The 20,133-nt window shown below is 52.6% G+C and overlaps 6 protein-coding genes across 6 annotated transcripts; 4 read left to right on the forward strand and 2 right to left on the reverse strand.

Annotated features, from left to right (window-relative positions):
• Positions 1 to 1,063: 1,063 nt before the first annotated feature.
• Positions 1,064 to 3,579, forward strand: TRIVIDRAFT_85301 (uncharacterized protein; the record flags this gene model as incomplete). The annotated part of the gene is made up of 4 exons (XM_014104242.1): positions 1,064 to 1,178; positions 1,245 to 1,261; positions 1,346 to 1,456; positions 1,523 to 3,579. The coding sequence occupies 4 exons, from the start codon at positions 1,064 to 1,066 to the stop codon at positions 3,281 to 3,283; spliced, it is 2,004 nt and encodes a 667-aa protein (XP_013959717.1).
• A 1,001-nt stretch (positions 3,580 to 4,580) lies between these two features.
• TRIVIDRAFT_82039 (uncharacterized protein) lies at positions 4,581 to 6,281 on the forward strand (the record flags this gene model as incomplete). The annotated part of the gene is made up of 3 exons (XM_014104243.1): positions 4,581 to 5,009; positions 5,103 to 5,587; positions 5,656 to 6,281. 3 exons carry the CDS (start codon positions 4,869 to 4,871, stop codon positions 5,861 to 5,863), a joined length of 834 nt encoding a protein of 277 aa, XP_013959718.1.
• A 110-nt stretch (positions 6,282 to 6,391) lies between these two features.
• On the reverse strand, positions 6,392 to 8,090 carry TRIVIDRAFT_31655 (uncharacterized protein; the record flags this gene model as incomplete). Its single annotated transcript, XM_014104244.1, has 2 exons — positions 6,392 to 7,912; positions 7,968 to 8,090. 2 exons carry the CDS (start codon positions 8,088 to 8,090, stop codon positions 6,392 to 6,394), a joined length of 1,644 nt encoding a protein of 547 aa, XP_013959719.1.
• A 588-nt stretch (positions 8,091 to 8,678) lies between these two features.
• TRIVIDRAFT_32261 (uncharacterized protein) lies at positions 8,679 to 10,165 on the forward strand (the record flags this gene model as incomplete). Its single annotated transcript, XM_014104245.1, has 3 exons — positions 8,679 to 8,825; positions 8,897 to 9,176; positions 9,234 to 10,165. The coding sequence occupies 3 exons, from the start codon at positions 8,679 to 8,681 to the stop codon at positions 10,163 to 10,165; spliced, it is 1,359 nt and encodes a 452-aa protein (XP_013959720.1).
• A 3,524-nt stretch (positions 10,166 to 13,689) lies between these two features.
• On the forward strand, positions 13,690 to 15,288 carry TRIVIDRAFT_219282 (uncharacterized protein; the record flags this gene model as incomplete). Its single annotated transcript, XM_014104246.1, has 1 exon — positions 13,690 to 15,288. The coding sequence occupies one exon, from the start codon at positions 13,690 to 13,692 to the stop codon at positions 15,286 to 15,288; it is 1,599 nt and encodes a 532-aa protein (XP_013959721.1).
• A 1,528-nt stretch (positions 15,289 to 16,816) lies between these two features.
• TRIVIDRAFT_177522 (uncharacterized protein) lies at positions 16,817 to 19,732 on the reverse strand (the record flags this gene model as incomplete). Its single annotated transcript, XM_014104247.1, has 2 exons — positions 16,817 to 17,119; positions 17,153 to 19,732. 2 exons carry the CDS (start codon positions 19,730 to 19,732, stop codon positions 16,817 to 16,819), a joined length of 2,883 nt encoding a protein of 960 aa, XP_013959722.1.
• Positions 19,733 to 20,133: the final 401 nt, after the last annotated feature.

Raw genomic sequence — 20,133 nt, forward strand, 5'->3', positions numbered from 1 at the left:
AATCATTGCGTTGATGAAGAGAAGGAAACAATGAGGCACTTGTGCTGAGTGTTACCGAGGGCCATCCATCATCCTGAAGCCATGATGACTTATACATACATGTATATACCTGGTCTGCTAACAAACAAACGGACAATGCAGTTGCCAGCCACTGGCGACCGGGGAATTGTCCCTAGCCACGCCACTCACCCGAAACCGGCCATCTGTCCATTGCCTGTGCCAGATCGAGAACATGGCATCTCATCTCCTGGTGATTCATCCGCACATGGCTTCCACGTTCTTCTTCTCCAGACTATTGTTTGCAATCTCCCAGCCTTATCGATTAACCCCGCCGCGACGGGTCTATGTCGGTGCCTTAACCCATTTGGCGCCCAAATACGAAGGATGCAGCGCTACCAACACCGCTGAAGCGCAGGGCCAGGGCCGCTAACTCGCCTTGAGCACAGGCATCTGCACAGGCGTCTCAACAGGCGTCTGCAGGCCCTGAGCCAGCGCCTCTCTAGAAGACTAGAACACTCGGGCCTCTCCACAACGCTGTGGCGCGGTGCCTTGGCCTTTCTGCTAGCCCAGGCTGGTCGTGTGGCATCTGCAGGCTAAAACCAACGTCGGGTAATGATTCGATGCTTCTCCTTTTTCCCCAGTGGGTAGTCCGAAATCGAATCGCATCACCCATGAATCGCTTGCCTCGCTAGCACCATTTTCTTTCGTGCTTTCTCCTCGTCTCGTTTTTTTTTTTGCCTGGGTCGGGTTGTTGCTTCGTGCCTTGCTTTTCTTTGTCCGCCATCTGCGAGCTGCCTGGTGGCATCGACATTCTCGTTTGGCCGCTTTGCCAGCTCCCGCACGGCCCCTCCTTGCCCGTCTCCATCGCCATGACCCTTGTCTGATTCCAAAGCCTCATCTTACAGCCAGCCGTCGAAAATCAAAAGGCCCGGTTGGGTCTCCAATTGCCTGGATACGACGAGCACCCCGGTCCTCCTACGCTTCAGCTTTCACGCGCGCATTTGCCTCTGCTACACTCGCTTGATCTCGAAGCAAGACATCGCTGGACAGCCACGACAGCGTCATGACGGGTCCTTTGAGCAAGCGCCAGCAGGCGCGTAATGAGGCGACTCTGCAAGAGCTGGTACATTCCGTGCCAGGCAATGACCAGTGCGCCGACTGTCACGCGCGAAATCCATGTATGCATCTACGTCTCCGTTCACACATCTCGTACAACCTCTTGCTAACCGCGACCTGTGTTACAGCTTGGGCATCATGGAGCGTACGATATCCCTCCCTCAATGAACCTCTGCTGGTCATCACCGCTGCGATTCGAGATGGTACATGCTAACCGGTGCAATTACAGTTGGGCGTCTTCTTATGCATGCGCTGCGCTGCGATACATCGAAAACTAGGCACGCACATATCCAAGGTCAAGTCGCTAAGTATGGATGCATGGACGAATGAGCAAGTTGACGTGAGCGAGCGCCGCCCCTTTGTATAAGGTTATGAATGTGTGGAAACTTATCTCTTTTGGCCATAGAACATGCGAAAGGTCGGCAACACTGCGTCGAACAAGATATACAACCCCGAGAACAAGACAGCATCAGTCCCCATTGACGTGGACGAGGCAGACTCGGCTATGGAGAGGTTCATCCGGCAAAAATATGTCAATACTGTCTCAGGCCAGGCTGGGAAGCTGAAAAAACCTCAGCTGGATGAGGGCACTCCGCCACCATTACCGCCCAAGAACTCCAAGTTCGGATTCAGATCAGCCTCATCAATATTCCCATTGTCGTCGCGGGCGAAGAAGGAGGCCAAGGCAGCCGCTGCGCAGGAGCTTGCGAACTCCAATTCTTCGTCCAACCATGCGAACCACGCGAACAAACAGTCCAAAGTCTTTGGAGCTTCGGTAGACTACGGTCAGGACGACACAGACAAGAAGCTCGCGAGACTACGAGACATGGGCTTCCAGGACGACCACCGAAATGCAACTATTCTCAAGGGAGTCAACGGCAACTTGGAGCGCGCTGTTGAGGCACTCGTTCGTCTTGGCGAGGGCGACAGATCGCCAGGGCCCGCCCCTACAGCTGAACGGACACTGCGAACTTCAAGATCGCTGACACCGGTAGGCTCGAATGCTGCGGGTCTTAACCTGGGTTTGAGCGTGCCACAGAAGGACGCGACTCCAGATCGCCCAACTACGGCTTCAGCAGCGTCTACGAACCCGTTCGATATCTTCCCGCCTGCCCAGCCCCAGACGGCTCACTCCACCGGGACGCTTCAAACCAACAATCCTTTCATAAACTCGACGAATCCCTATGGAACACCAGCGCAACAAGCCAGCCTTGTCACCCAAGCTTTCCAGAACATGTCCTTGTCTCCAGTAGCTCAGCCTCTTTTCCCTCATCATACTGGTGGGGTCATCTCGACCCCCCATCAGTTCTCGATGTACCACCAGTCACAGCCTGCGCCGTCAATGCCTCAGCAATATCAGAACTTGAGCTTCCAGAATAGCATGACATACCCCCAGCCTGCCACACAGCCTATTGCACCACAGCAGACGGGCTACAATCCGTTCTTCACGCAGGCACCGGCTCAGTTTCAGCAGCAGGCACCTCAACAAAGTCTATCGCTTAACACCAACCAGGCTGCGGCATATGCGAACAATCCCTTCACGCGATCACCGACTAGGATATCATCGCCCTCTCTCACCCAGATTCCAGAGCAGTCTTTGCCGACCATGTTCCAGAGCCCAACGCCACTTCAGCCTCACTTGACTGGAACGAATCCCTTTTTGAACAATGGCGTGCAGTACCCCCAGCAAGTGGTTCAGCAGCAACCTCAGTTTTATGGACAACAGCAGCAACTTCAGCAACAGCAGCTGCAACAACAACAACTGCAGCAACAGCAACTACAACAGCAGCAGCAGTTTTACCAGCCTCAGCGTCAGGATAAGGCGTCCATCCTTGCGCTGTATGGCCAACCGCAAGCAGCCCGTCCCACGGTCTCTGATCCTAACATACACGTACAAACGCCAACTATCCCGGAGGACAGACCCATGCCGATGCAGGCCATGCATTCTGTAGCAGCTCCGGCGCAGTCACCTCTGAGCGCGACGCAGCCAGTGGCAGGAAACAACAACCCGTTTATGAAGAGCGGACCTGTAGCGGTAGCCCCAGACCCCTTTACCACAGATCGCAAGATTAGCAGAGAAAGCATGAACCTGGGTATGGACATGGCTTGGACGAATGGACGGCACAGCCCCGATGCCTTTGCAAGCCTCAGTGCGAGACACGGCTGAACAGCTGGAGGAGTTGGAGAAGGGTTGTGATTGGTTTTGGTTTTGCTTGTTTTGTCTTGATTCCGTTTTTTCTGCTTTTCTTTTACATCGGGCGCATATGCCAGAACAAAGGGTCTGGCAAATTTGTTTTATTATATATGCCTTGTGATGACTGGGCCTCAGAGGGTTATTAAAATCTATACCTGATAAGTTGTTTGGGTAGCGAGATGGATAAAGGGCCCATCTACCTAGGATGTAAGTAGTGGTCATAGCATACATGAATGTACATTGCAGACGGCCGACAAGTCTGCAGATGCAAACACTTGTCTCTCTCTTCCTTGTTTGTTTTCATGTATACATCGACGAGTCTAAATCTATGGGGTGGCTATGGAGATGAATGCGTTCATGGTGTCTCACAGTGTCTCATTGTCTCGTCGTGAGCATTCGTCCATTGCTAAGTCAGTAGCCCATACTTCACTTAAACATTAGAGGCAAGAGTAAGCCAACGGCCAGATTATTGATTCCATAGTGTCTGGACCTAAGCAAGACATGAGGCGCACAGACTGTCACCATCGGTGTCACTGTAATCGCGGCTGCATAGACGAAAGTGGTAGTACACGGTGGCAAAGTGTTTTTGTCACCCACTTCCAGCATCCATGTACCTGCCTACCTCGTAGTAGGTACAGAGAGCTAAGACGCAATGGCTGAAAGCTACAGCTTCGCAGCCGTCCTCGTGCTAAGCTGGACAAGGCTTAAGACCTTGCACCTAATGTAATCAAGATGTCCTGAAATGAAACCCGAAGCCCATTTGGCTGCACACGGCTGTTACAGAGCGCCAACTCAGCTCGACCCAAAACCCCTATCGTCAAACACGAGGGCTGAATCTGCAATCAGTAGTTGATCAATGCTGTACGAGGCCACGGCCTTGGCAAGAGAAAATTTCGTCATCCAGCGCCGTTTGACAGCGGAAGCTCGGGGGCCGCAGACGGCGACAAACATGGCCGACGCATCGCACTGTGCCACCGCACGCAGCCGCTGCGTTCCAAGACAGTGTCCACAGACGCCGAGCCGAAGCTGTGAATCACATCCATCCATCAGTCATACTGGACACCTCCACGGGCCAGCATGTGGGCTTGGCAGCCCGGATGATTGGCACCTCAGCGCCTCCTGCTCCGCTGGCCACAGGCCCTGAAGCGCTGTAAGCGGCCTGCTAATGTCCCGCCGAACGGCCTGGAAGCGTCCTAGTCAGCAAGCGTGAACGTTAAAGCGCACCACTTCTGCCGAATTTCCTGTGCTCCTCCGCTTTTTCCCTTTTTCCCACCTGCACGCAATTTCCCTGCAAAAAACCGCTTCGACAAACTGCCGTCTGACCATCAGCTCGACGAACCAGCATCGCGAAATCGACCCGAATACATCTCTCAAGATCCTCAATAGACAAAAGCACCGCTTCACAACTTCGATCAAGACCGAATTGATCGCTCCGCTGCTCTGCACATCCCTCACCAAGCATTCGCCACCCACAGTCGACCTAGCCCAAGGCTCGGTAATCTCCATCTCTTATTCAAGAAACAGATCTCCCAAGCAATCACCGTGGAATCCGACAGCAATGGCGCCAATGAGTAACCAAAATATAAATTACAGTAGTAATTATGGCGAGGAGTTGACCGCCCGTGTCAACGTCCTTGCCTCTTGCTACGTTGTTGACTCTGCCGCCAACCTCAAGGGCCTCCACTACTGCACTACGGGGGTCACAGGTAAGCTTCGTCCTCTTCTTCTCCTCCTCCCAATCTGCTCATCTTGAAGTCGACCTGTTCTAACCGTATGTCTCTCGTTTCTCTAGGGGCGGAGTGGTATTCCTGAGGTTCCTTCCTCAGGCCTGCCTTCTCCTCCTTCAAGTCCCCCCCTCGCCGCATTGACCTCGTCCAACCAGCTCGCCCTTCTTCCTAAGCAGAAGAAGCGCGACATTCCAGGCAGACGCCTGGAGCGACGAGGGGGGGCAGCACTCATGATCAGGGAAGAATGTGAGAGATTCTTCTGTGAGTCCATGAAGACCGTGTTCCTTGGTGAGAGGAACCTGTCTATCCATGGCTCCGGCTTGACAGGTGCTTATTTACAATCGCCGCCACCAGACAACCACCTCGCGGATCCATTCAACCAGGGCCCGGACGCAGTTCCGGCTGGCTCGCGGATCGACGCCTGGATGGAAGTCTGGGACTACGCTGGCGGATCGAGCTTCCGCGCCTTTGTGGCAGACGATGGGAGGGAGAAGTCTCTCTTCATCTTCTTCGACATTGAAGGCGTGCTCGGAAGAGACTTGAAAAAGGCGTAAGTTGCAACCTTGTTCCAGGACAGCCGGTTGGTTAAGAGTCCATTGCTAACATATCTTTACATAGTCTTATGGCGCTCATTGAGCTTGCTGATGGTCCCCTGGCCTGTAGCCAGATCGTCACATGTCTCGATCGCCGCTTGCCTGCAGATAATGCTCGTGATTTGATCAAGAGCCTTCAATGGGTTGGCTTCGACATGGCCACACTAGATCACTGGGCCAACGACTTGGACGTGACTAGCAAACAGTGGATTTTCATGGGCATGGAACTCTAGTTTTTTCTCTCTTGATTTACATGCTTCTTTCTGCACATTCGTTATTGGGGAATCAGTTTCACTTGTTAAAGACATCAGACTGTCGATTTTGGGACCGCCTATTCGTTTTTTATGCATCGAAACGCAATCAAAAAGCATAGGGGCGTTGGTCAATGATTCTGCTTCTCGTTGTTATTATTTGAAGCTAGTACCATCCCGGGAGTTTTAGTTGGGACTGTTCATGTTTTGGTGTTGTTCGTTTTTGGCATTGGCCAAACTGCCTATGAAGAGGGTCTCGACATTTCATTTGGAGTCATCGATCAACAGGGATAGACTGTACGGAGTACTCCGACGGTGTTTAGGCCAAGCAGTTATCGGGTAGTTGCCAACATATAGTAGCTAGTTTGTGAATGGATTCAAACTTTTCTTTTCCTCTCTCAATTCTTTTACGTATTCATTAACATGAAATGCATCAATTGCGTCTTGCGAATAGTCTATGCCCAGCCACCCACCCTAACCCCACCCCCCTTTTTTCCCCGTATCCCTTAATCATAGCTCCCCATCAAATTGTCGTATCAGTAAGCCCTTTTCCTGGAGATAATCCTTGACCTGTTTTACTGTATACTCTCCTCGGTGGAACATGCCGGCACCAAGAGCGGCATCCGTAGTAGTCTTGTTGTACACTTCCTCAAAGTGTCCCGGGTTACCGGCGCCGCTAGACGCAATGACAGGGATCTTGACAGCGTTCTTGACCTGTTGGATGAGCTCGAGGTCGAATCCGCTATTGGTGCCATCCTTGTCGATGCAGTTGAGCAGGATCTCTCCCGCACCCATCGCCTCGACGGCCTGCGTGAGCTCCACAACGTCCATATCGCGTGTCTCGCGGCCACCCTTGATGGTGCAAGCGTACCAGCAGAAAGCCTCGCCCTTGGGGCCGGGGAACTTGGTCTCGATGATGGCGTGGCGGGTGGCATCGAGCTTGGGGACGTACACGCGCTTGGGGTCGACGCTGACGACGACGGCTTGCCTGCCGTAGGCGCGGGAGATTTGCTCAATGGCGGTGTTGCCGAAGAGCTTCTTGCCGAGGGAGTAGTATTCTTCGGCGGCCAGGACGGCGTCGGAGCCGATGGAGACCTTGTCGGCGCCGGACTTGAAGTACATGGTGGCAATATCAAGCGCAGAGACCTTTGTGCCATCGGTATCCACGGTGTCGCGGATACCGCCTCCAATGGTTAGGGGCACGAAGACAGTTAGTGAAGTCTGTCGGAGAACCTCCAGCATGGGAAGATCAGCAAGGGGGCAATCGCGGAAAGATGTGATGTTGAGGAAAGTGACTTCGTCAGCACCAGATTCGTAGTATTTCTTGGCCATCTCCACGGGCTTGCCCAGGTTGCGGACATTGCGGTCGGCGCCCTTTTCACGAACGTCGTACTGGTCACCTTTTGTGACAACGAGATCGCCTTGGTCATTGGTTCGGACATCAAGACAAGCGATGAGTCGGCGAGTGAGGCCGTCCTTGTGCTCAACCGATGCCACTTCAGATGGTAGATCGGCTCCAAGGTTCTGCGCTCCGGAGCCGGTCAAGAAGGCCCTGATCGTCCGGAGGCCAGCAACGCCAGACTTTTCAGGGTGGAACTGAGTGGCATAAATGTTTCCCTTTGCAATGGCACCGACGAATGTCTCGTTTCCGTAGGTACCTGTCGCAACTGTCCAACCTTGGGCTTCGAAGTCGCTTTTGCTGTAAGGGGACTTGTAGGAGTGGACATAGTAGTATTTGGAGTCTGGCCTCAAGTCGTACATGACCTTGCCTCCAGTGTTGGCGTTGTTCCATCCGATGTGCGGCACCGACTTGTCACTTTCATCGAATTGCGTGAGAAACGTAGGTATCAGGCCGAGACCGGGAACCTCAGGGTCCTCCTCCGATCCCTGGAAGAGGGCTTGGAGGCCAACACAAATGCCCATAAAGGGCTTGCCATCTTCAATGTGCTTTTTTATCGCAGGCAGGTAGTTTGCCTGAGAGAGCTGGGTCATGCAGTGACCGAAGTGGCCGACACCGGGCAGAATGAGTTTCTGTCACAACGGGTGAGTAAGATGCAACACTTCCAAGGGCTCAACCATCACAAACCTCTGCCTTGGGCACATCTTCGGGAGACCGGATCCAGTCTACCTCATAGCCCAACTTCTCAATGGCATTCACCAGGCTACGGATATTGCCGGCGACGTAGTCCAAGAGGTGAACCGTGGGCATCTTGCCCGTTGCTGCTGCACAAAGTCCGCGGGGTTCAGCGAATAAGTTGATTGGGATTGAGAATAGTTACACAGCCCGGCTATGCTGTTTCATGTGCTGAATGGTGTTATTAAGAGAGCGTATATGTGCTCCTGATAATTTTTGCAGTCGAGGAATGCTTTGCCGCGAGTTATGAGTCAAGCAAGAAGACTCTGAGTCGAAACATTCAACCACTATGAACTGAGATCCGAAATTCTTATCGTAGCCCTGATAACGGGACTTGAGAGCGATAGCGGGGGTCTAGGCTTGAACAGCGGCCCGCTATGCCGAAAGTAGACGCCCTAAACTTGTCAAGAGCTTCTTCTGAGAGCGACTGCATTTTGCACGTTGGCCCCGCTACAGCTATTCCTGCATTTCATTCTTGGTTTGATTGAAGCTCAACTGGCTTAGTGCATGCATCCGAAGGTACGCGACAATTACAGTGCCTCAGTAGCTCGACCAAAGGGACAATTTCATCTACGCATTCTCCGTTGCAGCATCATATTCCATTGCCATTCGTGCTGCCCGGCGCATTGCCTGTCTGCAGGATAAGCTCTGTAGCCGGCTGCCATGGCAACCTCAGCAGCAGCAGCAGCAACGGCATCGCCATGGCTAGGAGATGAAGCTGGCGCCTTGAACGTCGATACAATCTTGCAGCAGGTCTCGCAAGATGACCAGGATGAGTGGGAGTACGAATACTCAGCTACAGAGACAGAGGTGAGGTCTACGCTCCTCTACACAACAGCTCGATTGCGCGATACTGGATGCTAACCCATGCCACCAATTAGACTTACTATCTAACACTTGAGCTATCATATCCAGAGTTCAAGGATCGTCCAGCCAAAGCCCATCATCACAGCCGTGGCGGGTATTACAAGAACTGGTCAGATCAGTACGCCGATCACTTGAAATTGGACGCCAAGCCTGACCTTGCCGTTGGCCAGCAAGACCCCAATCATAACGAAGATGGCAACGGTAAAGACAATGGTCAAGATGAAGGTGGAGCCCCTGAACCAGAGGAGGCACCAGAAGAGGAGGAGAATGCAGAGGACGCAAACATAGATCCTCGTCTAAGAGCCATGGGGGATGCTGGCGGTAACGACGCTAAGAAATCGGCAAAACCAGGAAAAAAGGACAAAGGAAAGGGAAAAGAAAAAGAAGTGGAAACTACGAAAGTTGTGCCAGAGGCGACAGAAAGCGACAAGGAGTCAGAAAACGAGCCCCTGGAAGAAATACAGATACTCGAACTTCACTCTCGCAATCCGATCATATCCTACAGAGGCCGGGTATTTGAGGGGCAATGGGCAGAGGTTATTGGCACAGAAGCAATCTTGGCCGATCGTGAAGCTAAGGATGCCTCCCAGTTGCCAGCTCTTCGCCATCTTCCTGGTGGCGTGGATATACTGGGAGCCAGCTCTTCGCGTATCTTGACCACCGAAAAGATTCTGAAACCCAAGGTGGCCCAGGAGGACTCTTTGGCGGCTATTCGCGAGGAGTGGAACATTCGCATCCCACCAGGGAAGGATAGGACTGGTGAAAGGGCGCAACAGTTACGCTTCCTAGAAAATCTCATTGCCTTGAAGAAGAAAAGGGGGGACGCGGATGAAGTTACAGTATACGCAATGGATGGTCCTGGAAAAGATTTTGACGACAGAAAGGGACCAGATTTCAAACCTCGCAGGAAAAAGCCTAGTCTCAGTGTTGATCAAAACAATGGAGCCAGTCAGAGCGACAGAAGAGAACGCCGATATACAAGGCGAAGTCAGGCCCGCAGAGGAGGTAGACGAAGGAGAGCATCTGCTGCGAGAGGCACAGGAGCGACAACGGATAGGGGCGCTGGTTCAGCTTTGGATTCGAATACGCTGTCCACCCCAACACCAAGTCATTGGGACGAGCTCTTTGGGATTCAAGATGATGAAGATGATAACGATAGCCTCAATGACATCTACGAGGACAGTGATGGGGCAGAAAGAAGGCGCGCGGCTTTTGACGATGAAAACGAGGACGACGATGGGGACGAAGACGACGGCGACGGCGATGTGACAATGCTTGACTAGGTTTGATATGGAGAGCACCTGTAGCCCCGCGCCCCCTGGATCCAGACAGGCTCCTGATAAGCCTGCGAACTCGCTTAATCCTCAAAGCTGCTTCAAATGGAAAATCACGCAAAACTTGTGATACCTTCACAAAGGGGGGTTCTCTGCAACTCGGCTATGTGGTGATTGCCGGTTGATTCCATGCCATCTTGCATTCTACTAGTCGAAATCTACACTCTAGACCGCTTGGAAGTATGAAACTGATACTAGCCCAGAATTGGGCTCATGTGATAACTTTTGAAAGAACTGATACGACCGAGACCCAAGACATTTCGATCCAGCTACGGGCAATGCAATAGCAAATCGGGATGCCATTCCCAGACACGACACTCTGTCAGTGGCCACGAAGAAGCAGCAAAACAAGAAGCGTTCAAACAGCAATAGGGGTGATGCATGACTAGCCCTGCAAAAGAGATGGAGTGAAACTGATGGGCCATTGACTGTATCACCATCTAGCACAGATGTTGTTTTTCGCTTGCGGATAAATGCGACAAAGAGTCATGTGTGACCCTTAGCTGCCCAGCAGGCACAACTGGCGGTAGCCTTGCATATCTACGTCTAAGCAGCCAAGCCATGATAGGGTGATGCTGACCATTTGGCGATGCCATGTGGCCGCCTCTATAGAAGTGGTTCGCCACACATGGCTGCATCGCCTAACACACAAGCGGGTTTTAGGACACAGCAGCAACGGGACGATCTCTTGGTGTCTGGCAGTTTAAGGGTCCACAGGATGAATCTAGCAGGTGAGGCTAGTATTGTTTGCATGGATGGCTCATTGCCTTGTGTTCCAACCCGCGATCGTCGAGATGACCTTCAACTGCCGCATGCTTATATCATGTACTGCTATTGGCCAGAACCATATCAGCGACCAAGGTCCGCCGATACGCGGGAGGGTGTGGGAATTGTCGGCAATGTAGAAGATGATGAACATGGACTACATGGAGAGAAGCCATTCACGACAATGGCGGCGGCCATGCCATGACCGTGACCATGGTCGTGGACAGACCAGATTCCAGCTCAAACATGCCATTCCATGCCATGTACCGAGACTTTGAGCATCTGGAGGGCCGCTAGTGCGTACCAGGGGTTTACGAGTACGAAGCACCCTAATAATGCAGCCAAATCGAACGTTGTGGTTTGAGTGAGACGTGTTATATGTAGGTAATTGATGGATGAAAGTATAAGATAATCAATCCTGTGAACTACAAACTATAAACAGGCGAGGATAATCTGCAGATGCGGGTAAGCCAGCCGTATACACGTAACCACTAGCACTTGCATAGCATATGTGAGGTAAGCCAGCTGTACATGTACACACATACGAAGTCTCCGTTGAGAGACATCAACGATGTCGGAGCTAAAAAGTGGCGTCCGTTGTTGAAGGGAGCCAGCGCCGATTGTTGCAAAGATGCAAAAAAGATGTATGCACGCTGACTAGTGGCCAGATGGGTAGAATACAGCAGGAAATGCCTCAAGAAACACGCACGGGGATGAATTACTTGTCGTCACGTCTTGTCACAGCATTCGGAGCTGTGGCATTTGATCGGGCTTTTTCTTTTATCCTCTTTTTCTGGTTTTAGACTGAAGCCGGCTCAATTCATGCAGACTGCTCCGGATATGGCTTGATGACGTACCAGTTTAAGGTTTTTGGGGTAGCATGCTTGACAGGGAAGACAGAAAAAGGTTTGTTGGAGCGTCCAAGTACCGGGCAAAGGCCGATCAGGTCGATTGGAGTAGTGATGTTTCGGTAAATCCAGACACAACAGCTTGATGAAGTCAAACAACAGGGGTTTCGAGTTTTTGATTGAGCACCTACTGTATATGCATATCGAGTACTACGTAATATCGAATAGCCATTGCCTTTTCCATCGTGTGGATTTCAGGGTAGCCTGGGGCTGCGACTAGTGGTTTACGAAGACACTAACACTGGCATCTCCTTTAGGTATTACTGTGGCAGGCTGTGGCAGACTGTGGCAGACTGTGGCAGAATTTTCTCTTTTTTTTCGGGATGACATGCGCAAGGCCCGTTAGCACGACGAACCGTCCCACGATGCGGCATCAGCCCGATTCTATAGGCTCTCGGGATGCGGCTGGCGGGGTTTCATGGAGACAGGCGGTGGATGAAGGAGGTGAAGCAGAAACTGGGAGAGTGTCGGTTATTGTCTTGTCTTGATGCGCATGTGAAGTGTGAGGGAGAGGGAGAGACCCGACGCTTGTACTTGTACATGTTCCGTCAGGCTACCTGACGTGGTCGTTATACCCAATTGGCACATAAGAGGCGCAATCCGCTGCAATCCTAATGGAGTGGCGGGCGAGGCTCCACGTAGCACTCCATGTACTGCTACCTTAGTACCTGCTCTTTCCTGTAGCACTTGAGTGCTTACAGGTAGGTATGAACGTCGCTGGCAAGAACACATGGTGCCGAAGCGTGCGGAGTTGTAGCGAATGACAGAGCGAGATGATAGGAGGAGAAGGGGGCAGCCGCGGAAGGTTGGCCTTGGCTTTCCTGTCAGGGCGGCTCAGCCGGACACTCCTTCCCTCCGCCAGAAATCCACAGGCACATGTACAGGTACTCACGCTCCCGGCGCTCGGCCTCACAGCCCTCGTACTCGTACTCTGTGCTGGGCGGTCAGGCAGCACTGCGAGGTACCGCGAAGCGCCCGAGCAATGCCGACCCAATCAGCGCCGCCGCCGCCCGCTAAAATGAGCGCCTAGGGCCAACCACGTCGCCGCGTGGCAAAGAGTCCCAGCCCAGCCGCAGGGCAGCAGGTACCGGTACCTGTGCCCTCTGTTTCTCACTGTAGTCGTACAGCGCAGAATGCCTGGCCGGTGCCGGTGTGGAGCAGCCACCTGCCGCCCGAATGCATGTACCTGGACAAGTACCGTGCTGGGACACACACACCCTCATCTCAAACCACCATCTTGCGTGTCGATGGCTACGCTTCCCGCTTTGGCTTTTCTTCCTTTTCCTTTTTTCTCTTTTTCCTTTGTCACTCCTCATTCTTCCCCACCTCCTCTTTGATATTGCTTGTGATCCGCTCGACCATGTCGCCAGGGGCGCCGTGATTAGTGCTTTTCGCAGCGTCGTTTCCCCTTCGTGATGCACTTATAATAGGCCTTACATTCCTCACCCTGTCTCCCAACTTATATCCGCTTCGAGCCCCAACCGCCCCCCGGACCTCCCGCCTCTTCCGGAACGCAGGCCTGTCGACTTCTGTCGTTCGTTCTTGTTCAATGAGGTTTTTGCTGCACGACATTCATCCTCGTCTTTCAGCAGACATTCGTCGTCATCCTTGATCCGCAGCCTTACCAAATACGATCGTCATTTGCATCATAGTCGCCCCGGCTACTCCAGCAGAGCGTCTCGGGCCCCCGGCAACCGCGATTTATATACCGTCTACCACCCGACTATCTATATCGACCTTGACCAACACGCAGATACCTCGACCTGTTGTTGCCGATCGCTCCGGCGCATCGAAGCCGCCATGTATTGGTTGCGACGCTTCACCATAGTGATGGTGCCGCTGGCCATCATCATCTTCGTGGCCACCTACCTTCCCGTTATCCTCGATCCCTCAAACAAAGGTCCCGAGAGTCGCGCTCGTGACCGACTCTGGGTCAGCAGCAGTCCCTACTTCTGGGATCGCCAGGCCTGCCGATGGATCAGTCTGTGCGGCCTGCACCATCTGCGAAGGGACCCTGCTGTGCTCCCGCCTATCCTCGACGACGACCCTGAAGATGAGCTGGGACGAGTGGAATTGCGCAAGCGTATGGACCGTACATGGGAGGAGGATGCCGAACTTAACACACCATATTCAGAACTACGGAAAAGCAAGAGATCGGATCTGAAGAGAAACCCAAAGGAGCGACGGAGGACCCTTAGGGATGTTCCCCAATATGTTCTCGATCATGCCCCGCTTGTACACCTCTACTCTGGCGAGCAATTTTGGCCCTCCGACATTCGCGAACACATCGAGCACATGGTTGTCACTGTCGACCACAAACTATTGAACTTGACTGAGAAAGTATCACTACACAACTTGCAGGCGCTCAACGAGTACGATAATCAGATGGTTACGCTTCACAGCGTGGAGGACGTTGAATCTCGACCGGCTTGGCTCCATAGCCACGATAACCTGCCGAACCCATTTGACGACCCCGATGCTTCTACCCCGCCTCCTGTGGGAAATGGTAAGAAGCCGCATAGCGAGCCCGATACCTGGTTCGACGTGGACAAGAAGCATCCCGTTCATCGCATCTCGGATCCTCGAAACAAAGGCGTACCCGCATATGCTCCTACGCCCAGCCCTGGCAAAGAGCAGCAACGCATCGTTCCGCGCGGTCACAAGCCAGACCCAGATGGCTACTCCAAGGCGCCAGCTACTCTTGTCCTGGTGGATAAGGGCTCGGGTATCATCGATGCCTTTTGGTTCTTCTTTTACAGCTACAACCTTGGACAAACCGTGCTTGGCTTGCGGTTCGGAAACCACGTGGGTGACTGGGAGCATTGCATGGTGCGCTTTCAAAACGGGGTGCCCCGTGGCATTTTCTTCTCAGAGCACGAGGGTGGTCAGGCGTATGCTTGGGAAGCAGTTGAGAAACGCGGCGACAGGCCCGTCATATACTCGGCCGTTGGCTCCCACGCCATGTATGCCCTGCCCGGCAACCATCCCTATGTCTTGCCTTTCAAAATGCTCAAGGACGTTACGGACAAGGGTCCGCTATGGGATCCCGCACTGAACAACTACGCTTATTTCTACGATTATACACTTGAAGACCCAAAGGATACCATCGAGCACGAGGACGGCATCGCAGAGCAAGGACTCACCCACGATACTCACAGCTTCACCCCGGCCGCGTCTAACCCAGATGCTCCTGTTACGTGGCTGCACTACCAGGGCCGATGGGGCGATGAGACTTACACTCTCGCAGATATGCGACAGTGGCGGCTTTTTGGCCAGTACCACTACGTGACCGGACCTAGTGGGCCCAAGTTCAAGAATCTTGAGCGCCAAACGCTCTGCCCAGATCGGAAATGCCGCCTGCTGTACGAGATTGATCCCAAAGGTACTTGGTACAGTTAGACACACATGCATATTTCGGCATATGCATCAGCACAAAGCTAATCTTTACTGCCTTGTCTGTTTTCCATTCTGCTACATATTTTGGACATTTTTTTTCGCCATGGTTGGAAGTATACCCAATGAAAGATGGGGAATTGATACCCAAGAGGGACCGAATCATAATGAAGTGGTTGGTTGATTTTTCGAAGCCTGAAACGCATCTAGGAATGATGCATTAATGGAACGAAAGGTCCTGCATTTTTTTTCGGGCGCTTCTAGACGGGTGTGAGAACGCACCGGCGTTGTTTCTCTTTTTTACAATTTGTGCACCTTGATTTCCTCCCCCTCCCCCCTTTTTTTTGTTTGTTTTGCATCTTGGAGTTTACAAATGGTTCTCTCGACGAGTGATCATCACCGACGAACTGACGATTTCCCTCTTTTTTTTTCCCCTTCTCTCCCTTGCATTTCTTCTGGTGTTTTGATTGGGGGGAGGAGTTTCCCTGGGCATTTTTTAAGAGTCGTTCTGGGGGGGCCTTTGATACCCGATCCCGCTGCTGCGATCCTCTATCTCTCACACACAAAGTACATACATACAGACACATGCACCTACTACTATATCATTATCCACATGACATATCATCATATGCCGCACATCATCACCATATAGAACTCTCCTCTGCTCTGCTTTGCTTTGCTACCCCCAGTTTACCGATTTAGACTTGTCTTTTTTTTTTTTTTGTTGGCGCGAAAAAAACATTATACCAGATAGGTAGCTGATACTTGTCAATACATGAAAAAAAAATTAAATAAAGCAAAGATATTCAATCAGTACTTGTACTTGGTCGTGCTGTGGTGTAGTAGCATTCTGTGTGTCTCGTGGGGCCTGTCATATGCCACCTCCCCATTTTAGCACCTGACGGGTTTTGAATGGCACTTTGACATTGGCGATTTTGTGGAATCACACGCCGAAAATATCTTTAGTTTGAGACGGTTTTTTGTATCTGGGTTGAGAGCTACTTTAGTAGTTTCTCGCGGTATATGTGTTCTTGTCTATGAGAACTATTCACGAAAGTCCCATGTACCTATACTTGGGCGTATCCCAAACACAAAAGAAAGCGAACAAAAGGTGTAGGGGGAGAGAGTATAGTATACTAATGAGACAAAAAAAATGAAAAGCCGCCCGTTGTATTCCAAAAACCGCCCAGCCAGATAGATCTCTCGGCCTCGAAACGAACACCTCCAACGCCATGCATAAGACATGAAAAGAAAAGAAAAAATCCCATCAGCTAGATATTAAACACGTTGGCCGCACCATTTTTGCACATCTCCAGGGTAACCCAAATGTCGCACCCAATACCCGGCGTTATATACGACCTATACTCATAAATCCCGTCTCAAGACTGTTTTGTTGAAGCTGAGTACTCGAATCAAACATTGCCTTAAAGCTGAACAATCTCTCATCCAAAACAAGCCACGTTTTGGATAAGTTGTGAAGAAGAAAGATGCGAGGAAGATAAGAACAAGATCAAAACGTATCCACAGACAGTGCTCAATGATCCTCGTCTTGGTGGATGCTAAACTCCGATGATGCGTCCTCGCGCTGGCCCGGCCACGCCTTTTGCGTGCTCGGATACTCAGACGGCTGACTGCTGTTGTCAGTCTCGTGCTCAACATCCATGACGTTGGGGTCGACATTCTCGCCATCCGAACGGTGGGTATCGCCATGATCTTGGATGGAAGGCCAAGGTACATCCCGCATCTGCCACGTGGGGGAGCTACTCCGAAGAGCGGGATGGGGCCGAGCAGCTGGCTGCGCGCTGGCGATGATGGATTTATCGTCGTCGCCATCATTCTCATCACCATTCTCATCACCATTCTCGTCAACAAAGGACTGGTCAGAGCCGCTGCTCTCGTAAATCGGGATATCAATATCATCGTCCTCGTCATCACCGTCGTCAGACGGGTGTGGCGATTCATGAACGCTGCTTCCTCCTTCCATTTGGACTTCCTGAAGGGGAGCGATGCTGTACGGCGTAGCATAACCACCACCTGGGGTAGTGCCCCGAGCAGGAGTTATGCTGCGTCCAGGAGTTATTCCCCGATCAAATTGCCGGTCCTGATAGGGGATAGATGCGGAAATTGGCGATGCGGTCCTCCTCGGAGTGAACCGAGGATAGCTAGGTGACCGATCCCGGCGCCTCTTCATAACGCCAGCCTGAGGCAAGGCATGGATGCTCGGTGAGGGCCGCCGACTGTGTCCGCGGGATGAGAGTCGCTGCCTGGGATTTGCGCTCTGGATAATAGTGGAATTTATAGTTGCCGAGCTTCCCCTGATAAACGGTGGCTCCGACGACTCTCGACTCCTTGTTATCGATCTCTGGAGGCGGGCAGCTGCAGCTGGGCTGGTCGCTCGCCACGAAGGACTGGCAGAGAAGTATTCCACTGAGCGCGATATTGACACCTGGCGGTGGTTTCTGTTGGGGGGTTGCGCGTTCTTTAATTCATCAAGCAGATCATTCCACGCCCAACACTCTTCAGGGGACTCCGCCTCGGGCACTTCTTGCGACTCTGTAACGTCAGGATACGCCGGTGGCACGTCCTTTAGCCTCTGCCATGTCCAGGCCGAGTCATATGCTTGATAGTCCTGGAGGTATGCGTCAGGATGGGTAACGAACAATCTAGGTTCTGATGCCTTCATCATGACTGAAGTCAGAAACTGCACATCCCACAATGCTGGAGTCATCATTTCGTCGGGGCTAAGGAATCGTAGTCGTGAATCTTTGTGGATCTTGCGAAGAGGGACCCATGAAGATTGCAGGCCCATGAACTTGGGCCCCCTCAGGCCGGGGCTTCGAGGTCTTGTGTGCATCTGCATATCACGGAATACATTTCCAAAGGCAGCTAACATCGCCATGCTAACGCTCCTTGCATCTGGCGACTTTATTGATATCCTTTTCACCAGCCCGCGGCTCCTCAGGCGCTCGTCGGCAACGCTCTTGTTACCACAGGCCCTAGGGAACAGCCATTCCCTGTCGTGGTCATGCGTGGACCATTCGCTCAAAAATGGAGATTGAGCTCTGGGCGTGGACGTGCTCAGTGTCATGGGGAGCTGAGTCCATTCCTCTCCGTTTTCGGTATTGGGGTCTGTCTTAAATTGATGGATATGCTGCCAGACCCGTTTGAGAGGAAAGGGAAGAAAGACAACTTCAATCTCCCACGGATTGTTCCAAGAAGGGATGATGGATTGAAGTTGGTCGACCTGGGCTTGTAGCGACTGGAGCTGACTGTATACTTCCTGCGAGTAGCTTGGTCGGTTGGCAGCACTGGAGCTGACCGAAACCACGCTGGGGGTGGCAGCATCGTCCTGGCGATCGTGACGGAGACTCGCATTGTCATCAAGGACACGCTTCTCAATGTCTTCAACTTTGCTCTCCAACTCGGTGACACGAAGGTCCATGTGTTCATACTTGTCTTGACACTCTTCGTGGGCGTTGCTGGAGAAGGAGACGGTCTCCAACCTATCAAGCCGTTGCGCGTGGGCACCAACAGTGTCTGTGAGGTTCTTTAACGTCTCGCGAGGGATAGCCTCCACTGCCGCTGCAACCCGGGGCTCGATTTGGGTCGTAGCTGTGTTCGGCCTTGAGGGTGATTCCTCATCAGCAGTTACGAAGACAAAGGTCTCCTCGACGCTCGCTGTCTTCTGCTGGGTGGGAGATCCCTGCAGAGCAGTCTGATAATTGGATTGCTGTGGCACTCCGGCCGGACTATTGTTGCTGAGAGTCTGCAAGCCTCTGCCTGCAAAGGGCCTGAGGTACCTGGTTCGCATGGATGAAGTCGTCGAGGCCGTCTGGGACATGAGGCATTGAGGAGGAATAGGTGGTAGTGTACCACTGGCATTTGGTTGGGTTGGGTGCGCGATATCAGTCCAGGCCATTGTATCCGGCATTGAATTGGGCGCCTGCTGGGGCGTGGGAACGGCAGCTAGAGTATCAAAAGGGCCATTGAAAGATTTCTGGAGAAAGGATAACGGGGGAGCTCCAGTGAAGCTGACAAGTTCGGGTCCAAGCACTGCAGTTGCTTCCCTAGGTGAGATGAGGCCCGTCGTCGGGCTCAAGGGGTCTAGTCGTTGCCTAGACTGTAGTTTTTCAATGTCGAGTCCGGTGTTGGGAGTTGGCATCCTCTCTGCCGGCTGTGGCTGGTCTCGAGGACGCTCATCATGGAAACACGCATGATGGTTGCACATGCACCATCCGACCTGATCCACGATGGGGCTACCTGTAGATTGAAAGGACCAGAAGCGACGACAGCCGCATCGCGCTCCGCCGGCGCCGGGCGTCAAGTCCACAAAGTTGCATCCGCCGCTAGGGAGCTGTGGAATGGCGGTGCGCACGATTGCGGCGTTTTCATGATAGAGGTCGAAGAGTTCGGTGCCGAGTTGAGGTGTTTCGAACGGGTTCGCGGCCATTGGTATGAGTCGTAGCTGTCCAGCTGGAGAGGCAGTGAAATCTGCGTGGAAGGAGGTCAAGAGTCGTGGAAGCGTCGGGCTCGCTCGTTGCGGAATTGCCAGTTGGAGGTGGTGCGCTCAATCTAGGGGGAACGCAGGTTGAGCCTCGCAGATGAGCAGGCCCGGACGGGTCGCAGGGTGGACGGCCTTAGTTCATGGCACGAGAAGAGGAGAAGAAGAGAGAAAAAAAAAGATGAGAAGGGCCGTAGTTGAGCGCAGTTGTCGGTGTCGGGAGGCTTGAGGTCGCAGAATGGAACCAGACTATACGCGAGGATGGCTCGAGGGAGGATAAAACCGAAATGCGGGCGGCGGCAGAGTATTTATACTGGTTTATGGAGGGCGAAGCATTGCTGGCTCGGAAG

This window comes from Trichoderma virens (assembly GCF_000170995.1).
Source record: "Trichoderma virens Gv29-8 chromosome Unknown TRIVIscaffold_3, whole genome shotgun sequence".
NCBI classification, from domain to species: Eukaryota; Fungi; Ascomycota; class Sordariomycetes; order Hypocreales; family Hypocreaceae; genus Trichoderma; species Trichoderma virens.